The 26,616-nt window shown below is 36.7% G+C and overlaps 1 protein-coding gene across 1 annotated transcript in view; it reads left to right on the forward strand.

Annotated features, from left to right (window-relative positions):
* Nucleotides 1-26,616, forward strand: part of Adamtsl1 (ADAMTS like 1) — a 369,220-nt gene that overhangs the window by 184,866 nt on the left and 157,738 nt on the right. The window contains exons 11-14 of the mRNA XM_027950603.3: nt 12-216; nt 1,442-1,589; nt 4,019-4,103; nt 20,614-20,915. Coding sequence (XP_027806404.2) covers nt 12-216; nt 1,442-1,589; nt 4,019-4,103; nt 20,614-20,915 — 740 coding nt within the window. The remainder of the gene's footprint in view (nt 1-11; nt 217-1,441; nt 1,590-4,018; nt 4,104-20,613; nt 20,916-26,616) is intronic.

A 26,616-nucleotide genomic window follows, 5' to 3' on the forward strand; every position in this document is an offset into this window, starting at 1 on the left:
TGCTTCTGTAGGTGGGAGGCCACCCCGTGGACCGCCTGCTCCTCCTCGTGTGGGGGGGGCATCCAGAGCCGGGCAGTTTCCTGTGTGGAGGAGGACATCCAGGGGCATGTGACTTCAGTGGAAGAGTGGAAATGCATGTACACCCCTAAGATGCCCATCGTGCAGCCCTGCAACATTTTTGACTGCCCTAAATGGCTGGCACAGGAGTGGTCTCCGGTAACTGTGCCCTCTTTCTTTGTTCATTAGGAGAATAAGTCCACTCTTCCCTCTCGCCATCATGCCCCACTGGGAACCCCGTGTGGCCCTACCCTTCTCTCCAGAGCTTAGCTTCTGGAGTAGAAATGTTGTCAACTCAGCATGACCAAAAGCAAATTAATTTTTAATGTCTTTTTTTTTTTTTTTTTTTTTGAGCTACTTCACAGAAGCCTCCTCTGGTCCCCTCTGTTGGGGAAACCAGTGCCGTTCAAGATTCATTGAGGCTGAATGACTGATCCTAAAATCTGTGAAAGCTTCTCTGATGATAGAGCTCAGAAGACTAGAGTTTTGATTTTAAACTTTATTTATTATAATCTATTTATATCTCAAAGAGGCTAGTGGATTAAATTAAAACTGTGTCTAATATTCATTGGAGGGTGGATAAAGTGAAAACAGTGCAATAAGGAGTATAAATTGGACTATGAAAACCAGAAAATTATAGACATTAGGAAACCTGCAATAATTAAGCCTCCTATGTTATTCTGGGTTTCCTAACTGCTCATAGAAAAGGGAAATGGCATAGGAGATAGATGTGGAACTAAATCATTGTGCCCTTATCCATAGAAATGAACAGAATTCTTTACTCAGCCTCATGGCTTTGTGGGAGCAGGTTAAAGCTGTGATGTCTTCCAGTGTCTAGACATGCAGCTAGACATGCAGAACCTTTGGGGGTGCTATCTACATCTGGCCATTGAATCTGTTCCTGTAAACATTTTTTTTTTCATCTCAATATTATCAATTAGATTGGCCATACTGCAATTTAAATTAGCCATGATGGCAGTTTAAAATTGTTTAATATCCACATGAGAGCTAGCATTTCCTATATTTTTAGACATTGCAGTCATTTGCTAAATAAAAAGCAGTGTTGGTAATTTAACTTGAGAATACTGTATTTTAGTTTCTTTTCTCCTTTTTGGTGCTTGATTTGAGACTTTGCCCACACTGGGTGCCTCAGGATTGCTGACAGATGAAACCAAACCTAAGAAATCAAAAGTGATTTAATTTTCAGCCAGCTTCCTCTCAATTAGCCAAACAGAACAAAGATCCCATGACTGGTAAAAGTGGTCTAAATCCTCCGGGAATCTTCATATAAGGAGTCCTCATATAAAAAGCCTTAGGTGCAAAGTGAAGAAAAGGAAACAAGGCTTTGCCTATGAGTCTCTTCTCTCTTGCAATCTCTTTGCAGTGCACAGTGACATGTGGCCAGGGTCTCAGATACCGTGTGGTCCTCTGCATTGACCACCGAGGAATGCACACGGGAGGCTGCAGCCCCAAAACAAAGCCCCACATAAAAGAGGAATGCATCATACCCACTCCCTGCTACAAGCCCAAAGGTAACCTGCTCTTTACTGGTCTAATTGTTGTATGTATTCAGATGCCATTTTAAACTCCTTTAAGTATCCCATTGTATTGTTAACAATGATTTTTTTTTTAAACTTTACTAAATGTGCTTGATTCTTTTTTTAAACCTTTCAAATTGTTTTGATTTTAAATTTTATTAAGTACTACATAGAGCAATTTGTTTATACAATTATCTCCCAAGTCATAAAGTTGTTTGAAGACTGTTGCCAAAAAATATCAGATATGTCTGCATAAAAGGAGATCAGATTGTACAGAGATATGTGTAATTTACTGTCCACATTTCTTGCTATTAAGAGCAAAGGAGGGAATCTAATTGTGTACAAAATACCTTGGGAAGTCTCATACTTCAAACTGATGAAACAGAAAACTGTTGCTTTTATATTGGAAATTTAAACATTGAAATGAAACTGAATTCCAGAAGTATATTTTCAGTGAAAATTTCACATATATCAGAATTCAATAGATACTAGAAATAATTTATTAAAGAAATAAATTTTAGAAAAGTTCTTCTTAGTGAGCAAACTGTCTTATAGTCATACTGGGCCTTCAGCTTAACGTGAATACTAATCTGATTTTTGTGCTAGTTTTGTTACTAGTCTGTTAATGAAGCAGGAAAATCTAAAGTCACACACCATTTACATGTAAAGGATTCTTCACTATAAAACTCTTATAATTTTGAATGTTAAGTATGTTTTTCTATTCCTTTTTAAATTTATTTCTTAAGCCACTAAATGTCTGTGAAAATCAGCCATATTCTAGCTCTTTATAATACCTTTGATGTGAATGCATAGCATCATGAAATCTAAATCAATGATGTAAAAGGAAACCAAAAGCCAAACACATAGTAGAAATCCTAAAATCCTGATTACTTTTAATAATTACATCTTTCTCTGAGCCTTAGTTTCTCCATCTGTAAAATTGGGAAGGTTTTATTTTCTCTCACTCTCACTTAGAGACCATGTGAGAATAAATGAGATATAATGTACCTAGGATGCTCAGCCTGATGCCTGACATAGAGTAAATGCTCTCCAAATGTTACCTTCAACTTTTGACCATCATTAGTGTCCTCAGATATTAGAGAAATGGCCCTAGGTGAACTGATAGGACTCAAGCCAAGTGAACTGTAAAGTATTTCAAGCTCACTCTTAGTTCCAGAGTGAACCCTTGGTCAGTGAAAGGCAGGATGTTTGCACTGTCAGAGATAGCTTAATTGATCAAGCCATTTAATTGGGATAGATAGGGGAGTTGTAAAGTGATATACATACAGGTTCCATGTTGCTGGATTTCACATATTAGCAAATCCTTTTGACTTTGGCAATTTTTGTTTCTCACTTTATTTCCTGACTCAAAGCAGTAGATGTATGTAGAAGACAAGTAGCGATGCTACCTACCCCAAATGATCAATTATTTACTAGTCTTGTCTTTAGCAAGTTACTTCAGAAAAAGAAAAGTAGTTTGTCGTTAACGATCAGGGAAAAAAAAGTCTAGATTTTCACAACTAACCAGTGAATCTGGCTCTCTACATATTGTTAAAATACCATATAATTCTGTGGCGAGTGCATATATGGACATATTTCTTTCATCTTTACAATTATATGGTATAAAATGGTGATAGAGCTTGACTGGCTCATACTATAAAGGCGAATATGCCCATAAATGACCCTAATGAATATGTCAGGTTGGGAATCTTGGCAGTTACTTCTATAGGAGCAGTTAGAACCTCCCTACTTCTTTGTTTCCCTCCACCTTTTCCCCTAAGAAGTAGTTAGGAAGCTTGTTCTGAGTTGTTTGGCCAAAATTACATAAACAGGTGAAACAAGTCAAATTACAGGTTATGGGCTCAAAGCTGCATGTCGTCCAATTGTCAGTGAGCCCATGGTGTGGTACCGAACAAGTTAGCTAACTAAAGCAATGTTTTGTGAATTTCACAGAAGCCAAGATTGTTAGCTTTTGATAATTGGCATAGATAACACATAGCCAAAGGGCAAAAAGGAAACGAAATATTTTAATGAAAATACCACAATACAAAAATGTTGTGTTTTGTGTTTATTTTTAAAGGTATGAAACAAAGTTTGATGATTCCTGATATGCATATTGAACTAGTGTTCCTAAAGCTGTGACTTTCATAATAAAAGGACTTTCCTTTGCTATTTAATGTACTAAAGGGGAACCATGTACACAGAGATTAAAATTACTAATATTTTGAAAATCCAGTTTCATTTTTCTTGATATAACCATTATGAGAAACAGCAATTCACCTAAAAGCATTAGTTGCAGTTACCAACATAGTAAGTTTTGAGGTATAGCACACAACTAAAAACTGATGAGAACAAGGAACTTCCCTGAAATCCCAGATTGGTTCTGACTGGTTCTCTTTTATGTGCATGCACTCAATTCTCAGAGAAACTTCCAGTAGAGGCCAAGCTACCGTGGTACAAGCAAGCTCAAGAGCTAGAAGAGGGAGCTGCTGTGTCAGAAGAGCCCTCGTAAGTTCTAAAGCACAAATAGTTCTTCTTTTGAAGCTTATGGGTTAAAAGAAAGCAGTGTTTCACTGTCTGTGGCTCTCGTGGGTGCTGACCCAAGTGTCATTGTCTTCTCAAAGGTGAAGTGATGTTTGACTTTTGAAAAATCAGAGATTTTTCATTTTCAAAGCATTGCTCAAAACTTTGTATTCAAATGCAATTTAGAATTTTCTTTATCTACCCTGTCCGAACCTAAGTACTGTTCAGTTTGGCCTGAAGTAAAAATGCAGTGAATTGTTTGACTTTGTCTCCAAAATCTGAGCTCTCTTCTCTTGGCAAGAGGCCAAAAGTGAGGAAGCCCAGTCGTTTGCATCTGATGATGCAACATAATTAGATATGCAAGTCTGGGCATCATTTCAGTCCCCTTATCTTTATTTCTCAGCTTTGCAGTATAGCCACTCCAAAAAAGAAAGGGCTCACCCTTTTTCACTCATGAAATATAGATGAGGGAAAGGAGAGTTTTGTAGCTTCCTTAGACCCTGATCTTTGCCCGACTTGTTCATGGTCCCATAGCTGCTCAGTCTTATCAAAGCAGGATGTTTAATAAGGCCATCAGGCATAGATTTGCCTGTAGCATCAGAAGAAGAGATAAGGAAGAAGAAAGAAAAGCAAGTTAGTTGATGGACTGATAAATTATATATTGATTTCACTAGAAAACACCGATAGGCATGTCTGCTGCCTTATTTTTACAGAAAAGGAAATATATTTTATTGGCCAATTTCAACTATGACCAAAGCAATTTCTCAGGTTGAAGATTTTCTAGATTAATTCATTTAATGTAAGTACTGGGTTCTCTGTTAGTCATGGGAACATAAGAACTGTTACCCACCCTTCAAGAGTTCATAGTATCACATTTTCGATAGGAAATGTTTTTCAAATCAACCCATAGTTTAAATTTACTAGAGATATAAATGAACACTCTAATCTGTATCATCAAATACAATTTATGATTTTCTCAGATTCATCTTGTTTGAATCTAAGCCTGATATGTTTTTTTCCAGATCACAAAATAAATCTCACCCAAAACAGCAAGAGATTCAACAAGAATTTCAAAATACAGATTTGTTCAATAACTAAAGTTCATTTTAAAATAAATTGTATTAAATCACTTGATTTCACAGAAAAAAAAAACAGTGCCTTTATTAAGTAATACATTTTTTTCTTTAAAAGGACAGCTAAGCAAAACAAATTATTTCTGTTCTATAAAGTTACTACAGCAACAACTTCTATTCTATGAGAAAAGCAGCTAACCAGGGCAGAACTTTGGAGGAAATACAGTGGTTAAAGATCACATAGTGCAATATTTCAATGAATATATGAAAGCTACACATTTACGTCTCTTGCTCCTGCCTTTTCCTAGTTTGACAGACCTTCTTTTTCCTGGGAGCAGCTCATTTTAGAAGGGCATTAACTCCTTCATCCACTAAGATCCTATTTAAGACACAGAAAGATGCTGTGTATTTGAAGCTGATTACTCCTTATATGTATTCTTTGTTTCAATATGTTTAAAACCAAACATGTATTATTTTTCTTAAACTATCTGCTCTCTTGTGCATTATAATTTGGCATTCGGTCTAAAACATGATCTTATCTATAACATTGCATTCTGACCCATGTTAAATAATAGAACAAAGCTGAAAATAAATGGAAACATCTTGCATCTATAATTATACTCCTTTAACATTAGTATACACATCTCAGATGAATGCTGTAACTGGAGTTTAATACTTCAGCAGAAGCATTCTGTAGACCTTGGTCACCCATTTTTTGTAATGAGTGTTTTCCACTGGTATTCTGATTAAGATGATTTATGTTTAACTTTAATCTTAATAAAATCACTGAAGTAGTTAAACACATAGTTTTATCTATTGAACTATAGCCATATATTAGACCATTTAACTTTACTCTTGGTGTAATAGAACTGCCATTATGGTATGATTGATCTGAATTGAAGTAGATTGTAGTTGGAGAGCTAGTTCAGCATAAAGGAGCTATATACAGTTATGCTCAGAACAACAGTTATTTTTATACCAAAATGAAATAAATACCAGCTGTGGAATGATGTAGTGAAAGGTATATGGTTTCCACATTTTAATAGTTTTTACATGTTTAGTGCACTGAACCCCAAGAAAGGTCCTAAGTGTTACATTTTTTAATTGATTCTGAATTTTAAAAATATAATTTTGTTTGGTCTTAATTCCTTCGTTTTTAAAACCACATGGACCAGTCTCTAGATGTATGTAGTAGCCTTAAATTACTCTCCAAAGTATAATGAAAAAAATGATATACTGTCAGCAGGTCATTCCTCTCACCCCCCACCCCACCACCGAAGAGACTCACATTGCTTAAATTAAATGGTAATGTTTAGAAGCTGTGGCTGTCATTTCTGAACTGCTACCCTGAAGCAGGAATAGTGATCCAGAACTATTATTTCTTGCATTAGCTCCAGAAACATTGAAGAGTTCTGTAGAAAAGCAGCAAATATCATTTATTTGCCCATATGGAAAATGAAAATATTATCAACAGCTTGTCTCATTAAATAAAACAGGAAAATCACTATGTTTAAGTCTTTAGCATATGGAGATACCCTTATGGAGTGCTAGATACTTTTAGTAACCCCAAAATATAAGAAAAAGATTGGTTAGCACTCTAGCCAAAAATATGTTGGAAAGAAACCTCTCTAAGATATGTTTAGAAGAAAACTATGATAAAGGACTAAAACAGAATTGCCAAGAAATAATTGAAACTTTATAGAAAAGAAGAATACACTGACATTGTGGTTCCACTAAACTAAACACCATGCAGAATATAAGAATACAGATATCGGTCTCCTAGAATCACTAAAATAATCTTTCAGGTTGGGTCACCTGGTGGTAAAATGCTTCTAGATTTATCATAGGAAGCTGTAGCCTAGTCTATGAGAGTGTTGTTAGATTTAGGACACATCACTTCTATGTCAGATTGAGCCCATCTGGTTCTTTCAACTGAAAAATATATGAGAATAGCTTTTAACCCCTCAAAGATTACTTTTATTTCATAGTGGGTCAAAATCACAATGTGGTAGTACATTTATATTCATTTGTCAGAAGCTAAAAGAATCATTGACAGAGTTCTCATCTCTTATTTTTTCTACCTTTATTTTCAGTCTTGGTTGAGACATGGGCACAAACATCACTGCCACTTCGAGGCCATTAAACACTTATGACCCCTGTGAAAAGTTAATTTCTTGAGGAAAAATGATAAAACAGTGATCTCCAGGGCATTTAAAGAAAATTTATTGAACAGGAAGCCATTCAGCTGGTATTCTTAAGAAGCCTATCTGATGTAGAATAGGAAGGAAATTACTCATTTCCTAACTCCTTCAGGCCACTAACACACCACCAGATGCCACGGAGGATAATTTGGTAAGAGAGACAGTCCTAGGAAAAAGGTATTACCTGGACACTTCAGGTACTCTGCCTTTCTCTTTCCAGTTAGTAGATAAAGCAGCACATCCTAGTTAGAGGAAGTGAGGACTAACTGGGCACTAAGGAAGTCAGGTTCTTTCCAGATATATTTCAGTTGCTGGAGTTCTTCAATCGTTCAGAATAAGCAATAGCATATAGCAGTCGTGTTGGGTACTATGTAGCCAACACAGCCATTTTAACCAGATATCCCCTCATCAAATAGCTGGCATTCACCAGATAGACAGCCTTACAGATGCCATCCTCTCAAAGGTAAGATTGAGTAGTCCTTGTGCCATGATCTTGCATTTTGAGCAGTCTTGATTTTCAGTCAACAGATTTGCATGGTTAAGAAATCATTTGGGAACTTCAACATAATATTCAGGCCTTAAATGTATTGCCAAAACCTTGGTATAAGCCAGGAAGAAGAAGGAGAAAAGAAGAAAAAAGAAGGAAGAAGGCGAAAAGTAAAGCAAGCAGAAGGCAGCAGTAATATCTGGATGCCAGATGGCATCAGGTTAGCAATGGGCTGATGCAATGAGAAGCAAAGGGAAGTTTCTGTCATGTATCTCTGTGAACAGAATCCGCTAGGATTTAGATACAGAGAGAAGGACAAATGAGAGTCATCATAGTGATCTTATAGTCATTAAATACTCTGTTTTCCTTGTTGAAAATAGTATTTAAATGTACAATATTTAATTATATGTTTACATTAGTTCATATTTATACCTTGTAAATTGTCTGAGAATGTTGATGGCTTAACTCACTGATTAAGAATGTGAATTCATATTTTTTTAAAATGGCTAGAAATATTAACTGTGTGACATACATTTGTATTTCCCCCAAAGAACATGAAGGGGATCAAACATCAGTAATGAATCCAGATAGTGTTGCTGTTCATATTCTTAATATAAGTTACCCGAATAACGTTCTGTCCATGAGTCTCTCAAAATGGAAAATAACAAGGAATATCTCATATATGCATAGAAACAAATGTCTTGAGAATGGAGAGCCATTTATGATCAAGAAATTTAAATTGTGTTTTCAGCTCATTAAACCCACAAAAAAGATGTTCCAGCAGCACAGATTTGAGCATAGGAACTATAAGACAAAAAAAAATCACAAATGCATTCAAGTTCAAGAATTGTCACAGAGTAGAATGAAGGCCTCCTGCTGGCCAGATAGAATCAGCCCTTATCCTCAAGAGTCTTGGCCTCTTTTTGAGCAGTCTTGCCTCTCACTTCCAGTTCCTGATTTCCTAGCCTCCTCCCCATCTATAGAAATCATTCTCATTCTTTATATTCTCTGAAACAGCAAACAGAGCATTTAGTATAAATTCTCTGGCTAATTATGTACTTTAGATGTTTGGAGAGGCACTGGACCTACTAATTTTTTAGACATAAATTCACTGATAAATCACCTACTCAGTGTTATGATACTGTGGCAAGTATTACAAAAGTAACACAGTACTCTTTGCCCTCAAAGAAATCTTTAGTGCTTTCTTACCATTGAAACAACAGGATGGTGACCTAAATCTTGAGTATTGATCATTTGCAGATGGAGCAAATGAGCTAGCTGTTTTCAGAAATGTCATCTGACTCTAGGGCACGCACAGCGTGAGAATGTTGTTGATTTTAAATGGAGTATAAGAGACTAATTGAATTCTCAAGTTCTCTACCACCATATTTTGGAATTGCATCTATCTCTGAGACAAAATATAGAATAGTTAAGCTAGTATGTGGCAATGAACAAATAAAATAAATAAGTGAAAGAAGAGTGGAATACACATACTGAATGAGTTTGAGGGGAACATGATGATGTGAACTAGTATTTAGCAGATGACAGGGTTTATTTGAAACTGGCTTTGACTCCAAAACTAGTACATGAGGAAAGATTATTGGATCTTCCTACATAATAAAAAATCAGATATTTTATACCACTGTTTGTTTCTCTGTGATTCCTACCTATATGTTGAAAACAGTCTACAGAAACCACAGATTATTTCCTAAAGTGATTTTTTTTTAGATACATCAAGCTGCCAACTATGTAAATTGGCAAAGAGTGAGACTATGATTTGTACACCCCCAACGAGGATATAGCCCTGCCAGGATCAAAGTAAAAACTCAACTTATTGATCATCCCTCCATGCAGAACAGCTGTGTGCACAGTGGTTTAGTGTGAGCTCCAGTGACAGACCACTGTGTGTGAATCCCAGGTCCCCATTAGCAAGTCACTTTACTTCACAGGCCTCAATTTCCTTTTTTGTGAAATGAGCATAATAATAGTCTCTATTTCCCATAGTTTCTGTGAGAATTGAGTTAATATATGTGAAGCCCCTGGTCTGCAGCTAGTGCTACATAAGCACGAATGGCTGTTATGATTAGGCTTTTCTAGCATCATTATCTTCCAGGGAATCTCTAAGGCAGTTAAAATGAATAATACTCAATGTGAGAAGCTGAGGCAGATATTGTATGTAACCATCTTACACATCGTGTCTCTAATGGCATTCAAGCAAGGACCACACTATTTAACCCAAAGCTCAGCTAATGGTTCTCAGCTAATACCATCTCACTACCTCTCTTCTAGGCTACTGAAGCCCTTGGAAGAGCTTGACTAATAAACATCACACTTTTAATTTAGCCCAGAGTTTATTCTAAGGGACAAAGATTAGTTGTCTTTATTTGGATAAAAAAGAGATTTTTGGAAAATTGCAAATGTGAGTGAGGAAAGTGCAGAAACTGCTTAGGTGGAAAAGCAACCTCCTTCAACTCTGGGTTAAATACATTTGATCCCCATAGATTGCTCCCAGCATGCACAGAGACAGCACAGTCAGTAATAAACTCAAGCGAGCAGACAGAGCCATTTTTATGTAGGCACTAGAAAAGCCTGTATTACCATCCGAGAAGTTCTAAATTTGTCAGCCCCTCCCACCATTACCACTGTTGCTCATTCCATAGCTACTTTCAGAAAGCTAAATCTGAACTGTTGCTCAGCTGAGCCCTAGAGAGTGACAAAGACAAATTAATGGGATCCTTGTGTGCCAAAATAAAGTATGGACCTTGTCACCACCAATATATGTTAAGTCCATTAAGGTCATTTTTAATGAACTGAACTTTTCATTGGAAAGCTTTGCCAAACTTGTTGAATTAAGGGAATGAAACCATTACAAAATTGCAAGATAAACTAATTTCACTCTGTATGAAGAAGAAATGATTCATGAAAAGTATTGGAGTTTATAATACTTCTGATTTTCATCAAAGTTAGGGAAATAATCTGGATTTAAAATATGCAAATATTTTAGAAATAATATGGCATCAAACGGAGAACTGTAAATGTACTGATAGGATGTCAGTTCTAATGGCATCTGAGTCCCTCTGGGACATGTCCTTTTAAATAGGCTACCCTCAAGGAAAAGCAAACTTTCAAATCATGTCCTGTTCTGGAAAGGTTAGAAAAGCACAGGGAAATAAAGATGGTCAAACAAATCCCCTTATGTTTCATTTGTGAAGAGTCATTTGGCTCCATCTGTATCTGCTAGAGGCAATTAAAGAGTCTATTTTCCTTTTTTCCAAAAACTTTGTATATGTTCAATTTTAAAGAGTAGATAAAAAGGTGAGAGCACTTGTGAGTCCCTTTAACCTAGAAACAACTCCAAAATGTTCCAGAGCTTTTCAGTTGAGTAGCTAGTGGTAAGATAAGACAATGTCTGACTGGAGTCATGTACAGATTACTTAGGTCAGCATTTGTCTAAAAATCCTTTCTTCTATAAAATAGCATTTCTATTGGGATTTTAGTAAATTATGATAGGCACAGAACTTAAACTTGCCCCAAACTACCTGAGTACCCAACAACCCATCAAGATAAAATGAGACCAGCACATACTTCCCAATTATACCTATAAGAAATGTAAATAAATATCTATTATAGCCACTAAATTTGGGTATGAAAGCTTTAAAAGACCATAATAAACTTCAACAACAAAAAGGGGTTTTGTTTCCTCATGCCAATGTCTGAAACAAAGAAGTATAATTTGATTTCTTAACAGATTTTTAGTCTATTGTCCCTTTTTCTAGATTAGTTTCAGATTTGGAGCCCAAGAACAAGCTCAATACCAAGTCACTTATCATAGAAATTCTTAGTTTCCTAATTAGAATTCATTGAAAAAAAATTTTTATCAAGCACTTATATAAAGTTCTGCCTTTACAGTGAGATGCTTATTGCATAAAGATCACACAATAATTATCAAAGAGTGGTAATATTTTCAGAAAATTAAGAGGTACTCTCAGAGAGTCTAACAGGAACCCAATATGTCTAGGGACTGGGAAAGTCCTTTCTGAGAAGGGACACACAAGCTGAGGCCTGAGGATGAATGGAAGTTACTCTAAACCAAGACCAGGGAAGAGGGCCCTGCAGGGAATGACCCACATATGCCCAAATATTGAGCCAGGAAAGAACTACACACTTTTGATGAAGTGAAAGAAGGTAGTTGTGGCTGGAAGGTAGTAAGTAGGGGAGAATAGTAGAAGATGAAGATGGAGAATGGTTCTTTTTTTTCTGGGCACAGCAGGAAACAATTAAAAGCTTTCCATTTTAAAATCCCCCTGACTACACTATGAAGAACAGACTGGCAAAGGGTAACATAGGAAGAAGACAGATTAGTGGCTATTGGAGATAGCATTGGCTCAGTGGTACTAGGTGACACGGCAAAGCAAGGCACAGGGCCAGGACAGGTGGAGAGTGTGAATGGAGGAGCAACCACCACCAGTTTGGATCGTGCCTCTGCCATTTACTGAGCAGTGTGACCTTGGAAATCTGCAGGTCTCAATCTTATCAAATATTGAAATTAACATCATACCATCAGATACAGTTTTCCAAAAGATGAAACCATGACTCTCATGCAAATATAAAATGGACACGTCAAAAATTTTATTTTCCTCATGAATTATTCATTAGACTAGTTAAGACACTAAGACTAGTTTAAATGAGAACTGGATTTAGAAAAGTTTATATTTTCCAACAGACGAAATCATTTGCATTGACATAAACAGGAAAAAATTTCTATCATTATGGACAAGAAACATCTGTAACATCAACAGCTGTCTACAAGGAAACGTCCTTATCTATGAAGTTGCAAAAGAGATTAACCAAAGACAATCTTAGCCTCATACTTCAGAGAATTAGACCACCCTTAGAAGAGAACCAGACAATGCTGACATTTATTGAAAAGACAGCCAGAAATATCTTTTGTCTATTTCATAGTGTGTCTAATAGTACCCATCTCCCATCAATATTATATATGTATGCGTATACACATATATCCATATATACACACTATTACATATATACATACATAGATTAATGTTACATAGATATATATGTTATATGTCTGTGTGTATATATATATAATGAGTAATACAGTGAAATACATAAAACAATAAGTATAATTGTTAGTTATTATTATCATTGTTATATCAATGATAGGTGGTGGCATTGGAGATGGAGAGAAGTAAATGAGGTTAAGATATATTCTCAAGAAAGAACTGATGGACTTTGGCAATCACTTGGAAGTGAGGAGTGAGGGAAATCCAGGGTTCAGGAATAACTCTTGATTTTTTACTTGAGCCAGTGGAAGGAAACATTTGCTGTGATGGAGAAGATAGGAAGATGCAGGGTTGCTGAGGGAGTAAATCAAGAGTTCTCTTTTGAATATTTTAAGTTGAAGATGACTTTGAAACATAAAAGTGAAAATGGCAAGAAGAGGTAGCAATGCGTAGTAGAGAGTGTGAAACCTCAGCAGCCCTGTGGCTTGCACTTCAATTTCCTGGTCTGTGTACCAAGTGAGGATAATAACAGCCCTTGTCTCATTAGGATTCAACAACTTTGATTTGTAAAGTCCTTAGAATAGTTCTGGGCACCTTAGAAGCACTACATTTTTGATAAGTAGACTAATTAGTATTTATTCTTTTTCAAAGGAAAATGTTCTGAGGTTAAATACTTAGAAATTTCTTGTACATTGATGGTATTTGAAACTGAGAATCCTTGACAAATGCATTGAAAGGCAGTGCAAAACGGAGTCCCGGCTCATGGCAATATTTAGAGTTTGAGAACAGAAGACAGACCTAGAAAAGGAAGTGGCTGGAGAAGAAGAGTATGATGTCAAGTAATTCAGGAGGAGAAAGTCCTTCGAGAAGGAAGCTATGATCAAGTGTGTCAAATGCCACTGGAACATGGTAGATTTGATTGGCTGGGAATAGCAGAGAATATGAAGCTGATATTCTTAGAAGCTGATTATTATTTTACTGCTGCCTTTTCTCTTACTGTTAAAAATGTGCAGACTCTTCACGGTTAACAGGTCCCTCCTATCTTGTCTGAACCAGATCAGAGGAAGACAGGCAGAAACTGTAGGATGACTTTAACAAAGTACTCAAATATCTGCGCTTCCAGGACTTAAGAAAGTTCAGTCATCTCTGGTCTCATTGCAACTTTCACCAAACTTATTCCCCTCAACATTGCCTTGTAGTGTAAAGTCTCTTTGAAAGGAAAATGTGCTCTTTGATACAGTCAGCTTTTCTTCTCCTACTTCTAGCATTAAACATTTTCTGCAAGAGGGACATTGAGGCATTCTTGCAGAGAGGCCAGCTGTCTCTCAAAGAACCCAAAATGAATGTCATCATTATCATGAGAAAATGAAGTCTGCTATGTGGAGAATGCCTCTAAATATAGCTCTTCCAATACCGTCCTATGCATTTTTTAATTCGTTCCTTCCCTCAAGATATTACTGCATAGTGGCATTAGACAAAGGCAGTCACTGATTTTTGTTTTTTTCTTTTCAAATAGATGTATTGGTGACTTTATCAAAATTGTCATTTGCTATTTTAATTTCTAGGGTCATTCTGTTCTTGGTTGTATTACTGGGTTACTTTGCAGTGGCAAAGATCCTCACAGACTAGGCATAGTGCTTAAGCATTTAAGGAACCTATGAAAAGAAGTGGTGCTCTCAGAGGTTTTTGAGGAGTGGTGTCCTGGACACCTATAAAGAATTTTGCTTGGAGACCTCAATGAGTTGCATAACTAGTATAAATTATTTGCAGCTCCAGAGAGGTGCAAATAGCAATTGGGAAATATTGCATAATTCCACATTCAGATCAAGTATCCTCAGCTGAAGACCTTTCATAATAAGTTAGATTGTCATTTATTTAGAATGATTCAGAAATGGTCCTAAGGGGATGTAGAATGATATTTTTAGTAGATATTGTCCTAAAACCTTAATGCTCCAGCTGTCCTTTTAAATAATGATTTTTAAAGTTGCCTAAGAATTATGGATTTTACAAGTAATTTTGAAAATTTCTAAAGTGATTCAGTTGAAGAGTTGCTTTCCCTTTGTAGCATTCCAAAGGTTTTTTTGTTTACTTATTCTGAAAGATTTTTTTGAAGTTTTCCCTTTTAATTTAATTGACAAATATTAAAGAATGAAAATGTTCTGAGATCTTCTGATTGCATATGCAAGTGGGAAGCAAGTGAAGGGAGAGGTAGCCAGAAGAATTTCCCTTCCCTTTTCAAGTTTCTTTTCTCCTACAGCAGCACTGTTTTCCTAGGTATCCAAATGCCTCTTCAAATGCTAATCTGCCCCTCTTGAGTTAAAGTAACTGCCGCATCCCAAAGATTTTGCTCTATTATAGTTTCAGCAATTGCCCAGAATCAGAAGAACCAACTGTTCAGACTTAAAAGGTTAAGAAAAAATAAGATTGGCTTTAAAAGTAAAATAAGGCACTATGGAACAACATATTTTTATCAACAAAGATCATAACTTTTTTAACCCCAAATGATAAGTTGTGTAAAAGATTTTTTGCTCAATTCATCATAGAATTATTTATATAATATCATATTTTCTTATTTCCTCTGTGGCCCCTAGTTAATAAAATTTTCAAAAGGGGAAAACCCATAATTCTCATGCAAATATTAAATGAACATTTGTCAAAATTCTTACTTTTAGTAGTCCCGAGTTATCCACAGGGATACATTCTAAGATCCCCAGTGAATGTCTAAAAGTATAATACTGAATCCTAAATAGATAGATAGATAGATAGATATACACACACATTTTTTTCCTATACTTACATACCTATGTGATAAAGCTTAATTTATAAATTGTGGTCAGAGTCACAACAATAACTTCATAATGAAATAGAAAAATTATACTAGTATGCTCTAATAAAAAGTTGTTTAAATTTTATAAATTATTTATTTCAGAACATTCTATGTAATATTGTTGAACCATAGTTGACTATGGCTAACTGAAACTGTGGAAAGTGAAACCTAGAATAAGAGAGATTACTGTGATTCATTGACTAATGAAGGAAACAGTAAGATGTTAAAACCAATTCAAAGGAAATTTTTTAAGATCGTGTATATTTAGGTAAATAGGAATGCTAAAATGAATTTTGAAATAGATGCAAAATGGGTCTATCTGCAGAGCGACAATCAACTGTGTTCCAGGTAAACACAGTTAATCCACATTTTTATGAGCATGAATCATTTGTATTATCAGTGTTCTACAACTATAAATGATAAAAATAGCTCAAAATCAATGAAAGGCTAAGATAACTAGGAAGGATGCACTGAACAGGATAGTAATCTTTTGGGTCCATTTTAAAGTTTTTCACAATTTATTCCTCCTCTTTCCTCACTGTACTATCATGCCCCCACTTTCATACATAAACATACACCAAAAGTAAAAAGAAATCATCTAGATTTCTTTTTACTCAAGAAATAATCTAGACTTCTTTCTACTCTAGATTCACAGGTTCAAAAATTTAATACAACTGAAAATTACCAAAATCCAGTATTTCTAATCTGATTCCCTGCAAATTTTAATTTCCATTTTGAAACTAGAGCATGAGACTGAGACTGTCATGCATCAAAATAACACACCTGCTAAGCTATTCTGATTTTGTATAACAACCCCGCCCCCAATATTTTTTTCAAACAGATATATGGGAAAGCAAAAGGGAGGAAAGTAATGAGAGAAAAGGGGAAAGTTAATTGTTAATTACAGACCATGTATCTAAGAGCCTCGCGCTCTGGCTATTATCTGTGGTGACTTGAGACTAATTAACTAAGAGTACCTTGTTTCTATTTAGAATGTTTTAAAATATTTTTTTCTAATTGCCAATGGATCTTTTATTTATTTATTTTTTACATGCAGTACTGAGGATTGAACTCAGGGCCTCACACATGCCAGGCAAGCACTCTACCACTGAGCCACAATTATTTAGCATTTTTTAAACAAAGTAATTGGTTTTTATCATTTTATTGAATGCTTCTGACTCAATAATAGCTACTAATAAACCACTTAGGAATTTTATAAGTGAATTTGATTGTTACTGTTTTCTGTTTCATAAATGGGACTATGGTAATGACTAAGTAATACTGTTTTCTGTTTCATAAATGGGACTATGGTAATGACTGAGTAAATCATAAGCTTTTTGTTTATGGAATGAATAATTAAGCTTGCATATAGATGACCAGATCAAAACATAGATTATTCATTTGCCAGGTGTGTCTTTTTTTGTTAACTTCCTAGAGATGGGAAAACTAAATGTCAAAATAATATCATCCCTTCTAATGCTTCTACCCATTTTTTAAAGAACTCATTTGACCAGTTTTTATTCATCTGGCAGTAAAACTGCTAGCAGAAAGAACTTTTAAATTACCCAAATTGAACTTCAGTAATAAGAGTCTTCTTATTGTATATTTTTACATCAAAATGATTAATATACTGATTTAAGAAAACAAAACAAAAATGATTGCATTCCGTTTTATATGATCCACATTAAAGGTTCTAGCCCAGCAAGTGCTATTCAAGATGAGACTTCTGAAAGTTACATTTAAGCCTTCTAACTTGCCTGCCCTCTCACTGACCTTGCTCCCTCCCACTTGTGGGCAGAAAACTCAAGATAGTAAATAGAGAGTTGGGAGACCTAGGGACATGGGGGAAAGCTTTATAAGAAAAGCAGTTATTATTCATTTAGCCATTTGCACTATCAGATATTTTTCTTTTGAAATATAATCTCCTGCCTTCAACAAGAGAGAATATATTATATCATACAGTGTACGCACTAGAGAAATTAAGATGACTGCCAAAAGACAGCACCACTTAAAAACCAAATTGTGTTTAATTGGTGTGAACCTGACAAAGACCTACAGATAATGGGTTGGGCAAAATGCCAGTGAAGCTGTTTTACATTTGATAAGACTCTCATTTGGGAAACATAAAGCAGATGTTTATTGTTTTTTTGCTATTAACCCTAAATGTCCACAAAGTCAAACTGCACACACACACATAGATACACATACAGGCATGTATACATTTTATATACACACACATATGTATGTACATGTGAAATATATAAGATATATGTCTTAAATGTATTGCTTTAAAATTAACATTTCATCTACTATAATAAGTGCATGAGACTTCAGTAGCAGGTTTTTTTTCTACTTTGTGTGCTTTTAGTGTATCATCCTGGTTCTGGAAAGAGAGCAAATGCAAAATCATTCATATTGTAGACAAGGGGAGCTGAGGGTGCAGTTTGCACATCAATTTGCATTTTAGATTTCATCTAGGTTCTAGATTTCATCTGGGACTTGCTTTGGAACATAAAGCACAAACATATAAAGTTAATTACTTATAATTTTATAAACATATATATATATGTAAAAAGAGAAGAACCCTAAGACCTAACACAAGTTTGGGGATTACCTATGAATCTCAATGTGTGTGGCATCCCTACCAAACGTTTTATTCTGTAGCAGGGAAACTACAACCCACAGACTGGATCCAGACCCTTCCATCATCCCTCGTGCCTGCCCCAGTCTGATAAGTAAAGCTTTATTGGAAGTTAACCCCTGCTCACTTGTGTGATTCTTTCATGCAACAGTCCTTGCAATGGAAACTGCATGGCCAAAATAATCAAAGTTATTTTTTGTATGGCTCTTTACAGGAAAGGTCTGCTGACCCTTGTTCTGTTGGTCATTGAGGAGGGCTATTACAAGTGATAAAACAATATTTTTTATTGTTGGAAAAATTAATAAGGTGCAATTGTTTTCTATATAAAAACAAAAGTTGGTACTACATTATTAAAGAAGCACTATTCGTTACACTGTCATTAAAGTTGTCAGGCAAGTCATTTGTCTTATGTATGGAATAGCTAAATGTGAACCTTCATGTCTACACCAGTGTTATAAAATCAGTGCTCATGTATTTGTGTATCTCTTGTTCCAGGAATCAGGCATATTCAGAATGAATGTGCAATAAGAGATTTTTGTTGTTGTTGTTGTTGCTTTTGGCAGATAGACACGATACCTTTATTTTATTTATTTTTATGTGGTGCTGAGGATTGAACCCAGAGCCTCACACATGCACTCTACACTGAGCACAACCCCAACCCCTGCAAATAAAAGATTTAAAATGGTTTTCAGATTTTGATTTTATATTTCCAACAAGCTCCTACAGGTAGCATTACCTAAGGAGAAAAGACTTTTTAGTCTTTTAGGGTACTATTTCCCTGCCCCAAGATCTCTACATACCAGAAGATAAAGAAGTCAAAAACAGAGGGGGGAGGTGAAATTGTGATGACAATTTCTTAGGAACAGTTCTGGGTGGCCATCCCATCCTCACCCACCCTTCTGACAGGCCATGATAATCTTTGTTCTCTCCTAGTGTATTCCTCTTCAAAGGTAGCTGGGGTCAAGTCCTTCCTGAAAGGTCTCTTGCTGGGCTTCAGGGCAGCATGTATGCTTTAGGAAAGGCTGGCTCTCCCAGCCAGACCACCTCTGTTGCACATAAAGCCCAGGCTTAGGCCAGCAAACATCTTTGTTATATTCTTTCCAGTATGAAAATTTGCACGGGTTTGCTGTTAGAAGTTCAGTTTTCCTGAACTAGATATAAACCATTTGCACTTGTTAGGATTTAATGCCGTAACTGTGTTATCAGTCTTTTCTTTTTGGCCAAAGTCAAGGTTAAGAAGCCAGGTTTGCATGCCTTCCCAGCATGACTCCCTGTGCAAAAGCATTAGAATCATGAGGGAAAAAAAATTCCATAGTTTTTTTCCTCAGATTATTTTACTAACTTTTTGGAAAAGTTAGTGATTCCCTCTGGGTTTTTTCCCCCATAGGCCCCTCTCAAGGTCATTACAGTTATGGCCATGGTTGATTAATGGGGAGGAAAAACTTTTTTTTTTAATTTGGATATTTTCCTACATTCTGTAGAACTCAGAGAAAAACCAAATTCTTCCTGGTGTAGCTTCTTTCAGGGTGGAGGGAGGAAGACGTTGAACAAACTGATATGAATGCAGAACCTCTCATTTACTGACACATGCCTGTGGATTTAAATTTGTAGCATGGCTTTTCACTATGATATAAAAAGAATTGGAGTTCAGACTAATTCAAAGAATGTGTGAGGAAGAAACCTGCACCATTCTTGGAAACTTACAAAAAAAAAAAAACCTCTTTTTTATAAATATAAATAAATCTTAAGAAGCACATTGAGTAAAAAGCAAAGAAAGTTACAGAATATGAGATCCAGGCTTAAAAAAATAAATCTTCCTTAAATATCTCCCAGAGCTTATTCTGTAATAGTTTTTAGTATCAGTGTTAGTCTGCTTTAAGAATAGCCAGTATCATGCAAGAGGCACAAGTGTTGGGATTTAGAGCGAAGAAAGGAATCACCAATTCCCTGCTCTGAAGAGCTACCACTGTGGGTGCAGAGCCCTGAGTAAGCAGGTGGTCTGTGGCAGGAATGTCTTGCAGCTGGGAGTTCACATGACATGAAGCAAGCAATCCAGAATCAGTAGCCAGTGAGCTCATGAACTAAACTGAAGCTCCCATCACAGGACAGGGTGGAGGAGCTCTGGGCACATCCTGAGCCAGCTCTGGGCAGCAGAAGCAGGTGCCATGCATCCCCTCACAACCCCAGCTCTCTACTGCCTTGCGCTTCTTATCCTGTCCCCTTGTTTGCTTGCCGACTGCAGGTTCATCCCAGAGGCCTGGTCGGCCTGCACAGTCACTTGTGGTATGGGGACCCAGGTGCGAGTAGTCAAGTGCCAAGTGCTCCTGTCTTTCTCTCAGTCCGTGGCTGACCTGCCGGTGGATGAGTGCGAAGGGCCCAAGCCAGCATCCCAGCGTGCCTGTTATGCAGGACCTTGCAATGGGGAAATTCCTGAGTTTAACCCGGACTCCACAGATGGGCTCTTGGGTGGCCTGCAGGAACTGGATGAGCTGTATGACTGGGAGTATGAAGGGTTCACCAAGTGCTCTGAGTCATGTGGAGGAGGTAAGGAGAGAGCCCCTGGCTCAGACACCCCCATCTTTTTTTCTGTCTCTTCTTTCCCTGCATGCAACTGTGTCATGTGATTGCCTCTATATCAAGAATGATTAGCAGGGGCAGAAAGGGAGGCGGCCATTCTAAAGGTAAAGCAAGTGTAAATCGAATGAATAGATTTGATTTCTGTGTCTGCTGAGTGGCCCCAGGCTGTCAGCTGTGAGTGGCCAACAACTAACACCTTTGCTTTCAGTTGTCATTCTGATGTTTTGTACTCAATATTGACTTGTTTATGTGAGCTCTTGCTTCCGTGTATGTGTGTGTGTGTGTGTGTGTGTGTGTGTGTGTGGTGTGTGTGAATTAATACCCAAAGTACACCACCACACTCTGCTGTTCTCAAGAACAGGTTAGGGTCCTTACAATTTACTCAGCTGGTTTTCCAAAGAAAGGGAAAGGCAGTATAAAGATTATCCAGCACAGTGCATACCTGGAGCTGGAAAAGATTTTAATGATCAAAGCCAAACCCTACTCCATTGTGCAATGATATGCAAAAGAGCGAAGTGACTTGTTCAAGACCTCACAGCTAGTGAGTGACAGAGCTGGGACTAGGCCAAAGCTGCTGCTCTCTGTCTACAATCTTTACATGCACCACACTTCAAGCACGTAGAGAATTCCTAAAGCTTTCTTATTATAAATATTATTCAACTAATGGCCAACATTTCCAGGTACATTCATCTGGTTCTCTTGAGTATACTCTATGGTGACATACAAGTAGCTTACATAGTGATTTTTTTAAATTACTTAATTAACCACTCATTTATGGGTACCTAGATGTTTCAATATATGTATACATTATAATATTACAATACATTGTAAATATTAAACCAAACTGATTAGCTTATGTCTTCAGTAATTTTTTGTTTCAGATGTTATAAACAGGATTGTGACAGAAAATCAATTCTTTAAGATCATGATCTTTCTCACCACTGTTGAAACTGCCTTAAATTCATATTATCACTCACTGTCTTGCACCTACTCCCAAGAGAGATTTTGATAGGTTAGGAAGTGCCACTGATGTCCTGTCACATCCCTCTTGCTGGTCATCGGTAACCCCTTTGGACATGTTGAGATTCCACATTCCCAGCAAATTTCTTCCTTTGCTGGTGAAATAAAGTATGCAAATTATTTCCCAAAACTGTTTTCTAAACCATGACATTTGAGAAACTCTTCTAAAGGAATGAATAATGGAATAAGTACCAGCAAAGAATCCATTTAATCCAGCAGGTCTTTTTAAACTTTTAGTAGTTCTGACCCTGAAGTTCTTGTTTGTTTCTGATCTTCCAGTTTCCAACCCTGGAATTATAGAGTGATTTAATGGAAATCCCTGGTATCTTAAAACCTAAATTCTTCCAAAAAATTCTGGGAGACAGTTTCTCGGAACTCAGCTGATCTAACTGTTTTCACGTGCCATCCTTCCACTCATTTTCAGGACATTTTTTCTTCTATGCCTAATGAGAGAGTAGTGTGTTTTATAAGCTTTGGTGATCTGTGAGCCCCAGCAGAGCTGAGAGTCAGGGGGAAGAGCTGTGGCCCTGGCCCAAAGGAATGGCTGCAGTTGTTCCTTTCTACTCTGAGCAATGACTCAGAGTTCAGATGGTTGTGTTTTTAGCCCCAATTTCCAAGATCACCTGAATTGAATGATCATTATTTCTAGTCAAAAACAAATGTGCTTTGAAAAAAAAAAAGTATTTATGGTCTCTCCGTTATGGCTCTCGGTTACAAGTCAAGCCTGGAACTTTATGAGCAGGTGGAAAAAATAGATGCAGTAATGGAATATATAAATAACCGGATGCCTTTATCTTTAAGAGTCAATCCATTCTACTGACCAACCAGGGGTTTAAAACGGAAAGTCCAGAGTGGAATGTATTAATTTTAAGTGTTTTCAGAAGAATTTGATTTAGAAATAAGATTCAAATGTTGGATACACAATTGATCTCTACCTGTAGGATCTGAGTGTCTTTGTATAACAAAAATTATACATCCTTTACATCTAAGGAAGGGTAAAGTTACTAAAATTCCTTAGGTCTTTAATTGTCATCAATTGATCACACTTACCTACAGTTACAACACTGTGCCAAGGTAATATATTTATACCTGAAATGTTAAGAGTTGAAAATTCCAAAGTGGTGAAAATGTAATTGGGTTAAATGGTCTTATACAATGCCCATATGCACTAACAAATTAGTTCAATATATGGGTCATGTATTTTCAAGCCATTGTTTAGCAGTAAGTTTTTATTGTATTGTCAATTTTGATCTTTCACCAAAGTATAACCCACAAGATTAAATATATTCTTAAATCATTCTTGCTGAAACCGACCCTGTACAGGATTAACAAATAGATATTAAATCACTTTTGGGTTGTACAGCCAGTCAGGCTAATCGTATTGTTTCTGAAATCTCAAAGAGATGAAATTGGCTAGACACAAAAGTCACCTTTCACCTAGAAGAAGTAGTAACCGGAAGGAACTAGTTAGTAATGTGTTTGCTAAGCTGTCATCAAATATCAAATATCATGTAACAATTATGCAGTTCTGGAGATATAAACACAGAAAATCCCATTTTCTGGAAAACTGAAAGTGAGCCTAACCTGCTCAGATCTGTTCCTTTGTCCTACTATTATCTCTTTTTTCTATTTTAATTTCCCACAAGTGAATTGATAGGTGTGGTCAAGGACAGCAGTTTTGAACCTGAGCAGCTGAGTTGAACTCCTAGATGCTGAAACTCAAATTTAAATCTATCTGGGGGAAAACTTGAAACTGACCTTAGTAAAAATGGAAGGTGAAAACTTGTACCTGTGGCTCCTCTTTCCTTTGGCTTGTCAAGAAAGGAAAACCCATGTTGTGTGCATGTACAAATATGTAACAACAAATCCCACCATCATGTACAACTATAATGCACCAATAAAAAAAAGTGGAAGAAAAGGAGAGAAAGGAAGAAAGAAAGGAAAGCCCAGAGTTGTAAGGAACTGTACTTACACATGGGTTCTCTGTTCAGTTAAAAGTTTCCATTTCAAGGCATATGTTAACCCTTCTGGAAAGAACACAAACTTACTGAGCTAACCTCTCCCATCCTTGCCTGTCTCTCCTATGCCAGGTATGGGTGAACCCAAAGGTGAGCTCCTCTTTCCAGGGCAGCTCCTTTACTCCAGGCTCCTGCCCTCAAAGTTCCCATTTGCCTTAACAGTCTACTTGCTTAGAATACCCTGCTCTTTACCCATCATATTTTTTCATCCTACAAAAATTTACTATGTATTGATTTTAAAACAAAAAAAAACTGGTCCCAGATACTCCTTAATTATGACAGAACTTCTGTTGTGGGTTTCCCCACACCTCAGGCCCCACCTAAGAATGCAGAGACAGCTGGCCTGTGGCAAGAGATTTAAAGCACAGTGTTGCAGGGGCCTAGTACATTGTTTTATAATACCTTGGATTAGAATTTAGTAACTCTGGAATGCTTCCTAATCTCAGCACTTAGCCACCCCATGGTGATCTTTATCTGTAACTATGATTAATGGTTGGCAATAATGTAGGTTTGTGTTTTACATAGCAAAGAGAGGAGATTACTGATGCCCTTTTGGAAACTTAGCTCTTACCCCCATCCCTTGCAGTCTTAGAAGAACCTAAATTCTATAGCTAAAGAGTCCATCAAGTGGATGGAAACAGCCCATCCCTCACACACTTCATTCCAATAGCAGGTATGTGTCAAGCCCCGTGGTCCCTTCCTGCCATGGCTGAATAAAGTCAAACTATATCTTATTTTAGAGCAGCATTTCAAATTTCTTAAACACTACCAAGTAAGCAAATGAATAGAAAACTTCATTTTTAGCATAACCACAGCTCTAGATTCTATATGGAATAGTCAGCTATATTCAGTGGCTGATCATCCTGACCTTGATGCCAAAAGGATCCAGTGGGAAATAAGTGATGATATCAACAGTTTCTTGGGAGCTGTTTTGCTGCATCATCATACCATGAATTCCAAATGGTTCACTCATAGAAATCATCATACTGTCAGCATTACAGAATATGGTGGAGTAATTTGAATATCTAGTGCGAATCTCAAATTCTCTACCTTGAAAGGGCCATCACATAGGCAAATTAAATTTTTTTGTGGTGGATGGTAGGCATCAAACAAGGATCCAATTAAATTTTGAAGTGATAAAAACATAGAAGAAAGAAAATGCAAAGATCCCATCGTGGCCACAGAAAAATCCTATGATTGAGACCAAAAACATGTTTGATTTATCAGACTTAGAAAAAAAAAAAGTAAGTTGATTTGGATCCTGGCTTTAAAATGCCAATTTTTAAAAGATGGTGTTGCTGAGCAACCTAGATCAATTTAACATCAATTTAGGAAGCATTATCCTGTTGATGGGATGAGATTGGCTCGGAGAAACCTAGGGCGTGAAAGGGGAAGGACAGTGATAGAGCTAACAAGCATTGGGACAGTTTGTGTTATGTTTGCCACCATTGGATGAAGAAATGCAGAAGATAAAAAGAGATCAAGTATGTACATAAATAACTACATGGATAGTGAGACTATGTTATAACCATATATATAAATATCTAATTATAGATAGATAATCTTTAGATGTAGGTATCTTTATATATATATAACTGTGTATGGATGATAGCAAATTAGCAAGAATGTCTTGTCTCTTAAACTGAACTCTGCTGAAATGATTCCAGACACATGTCTAGGTTATTTCTGAAGATCTCTAGGGAAACAGATATGACAGCCTCTTAGTATTTTTAAATGATAATGCTCTCAGGCAATGCTAAGGGCGCAATCAACCTCCACTTCAACATTTAGCAACTGTATAACATTAGACGTGTCTTTTTACCCTTCTAAACCTCAGTTTCCATTTCTGTAAAGTGGGCATAAAAATAATACCTATCTTGCAGAATTGTTGAAAGAGTTGTGTGTCAAGCCCTCAGCTGTGGTACCTGCCTAGTAACAGGCACTCTGTAGATGTTAACTATTGTTATTATGACTGCAGGTAGCAGAATGAAGTATTCCATCAATCCATGAATGTGTTTCCATGCTTTATGAAAGTCTCCATAAGGGATCTGGCAGAACACCTTGAAAGACTTGTACTAATCATTACTCAAAGTCCTGTTTTACTATTGCCAATTCAGGTGTGCAGGTATGAATGGAAAGATTGTTTACCATGCCTGTCATTATTATGCTTCTTATTCTTCTTGTTCTAGCTTCCAAAGTTGCCTAGTTCCCTTCAGAAATGAGCCAGAATCAAAAGAAAACCAGTAGAGGCTGACATCCTGGATACAAGACCCTAAGAGCACATCAGTTTATAGAAAGTTAGATATTAAGCTGTGGCCTTTGGCCTCCCTTCCAATACAACAATCTCCTGTTGATTGAATGTGTGAAGAGCTTTGCAGTTTTTTGTTAGATTTGGTTTCTTTTACCCTGTGCTCTTTCTGCATGAAATGATGACATTTCGGCATGGTGGTTGCATAGATTGGTGGCATATTTTTAAGCACTTCAACAGTGTTGGTAGCAGCCTGTCTTTGGGAAGAATTGCCCTTCTCAAGGGGCATGCTTATAGTGGCCACAAGCACGAGTTCCTCCTTTCAGATCAACCTATGTGTGTGTGTGTGTGTGTGTGTGTGTGTGTGTGTGTGTGTACGCGC

The sequence above is a fragment of the Marmota flaviventris genome, chromosome 13, assembly GCF_047511675.1.
Source record: "Marmota flaviventris isolate mMarFla1 chromosome 13, mMarFla1.hap1, whole genome shotgun sequence".
NCBI lineage: Eukaryota > Metazoa > Chordata > Mammalia > Rodentia > Sciuridae > Marmota > Marmota flaviventris.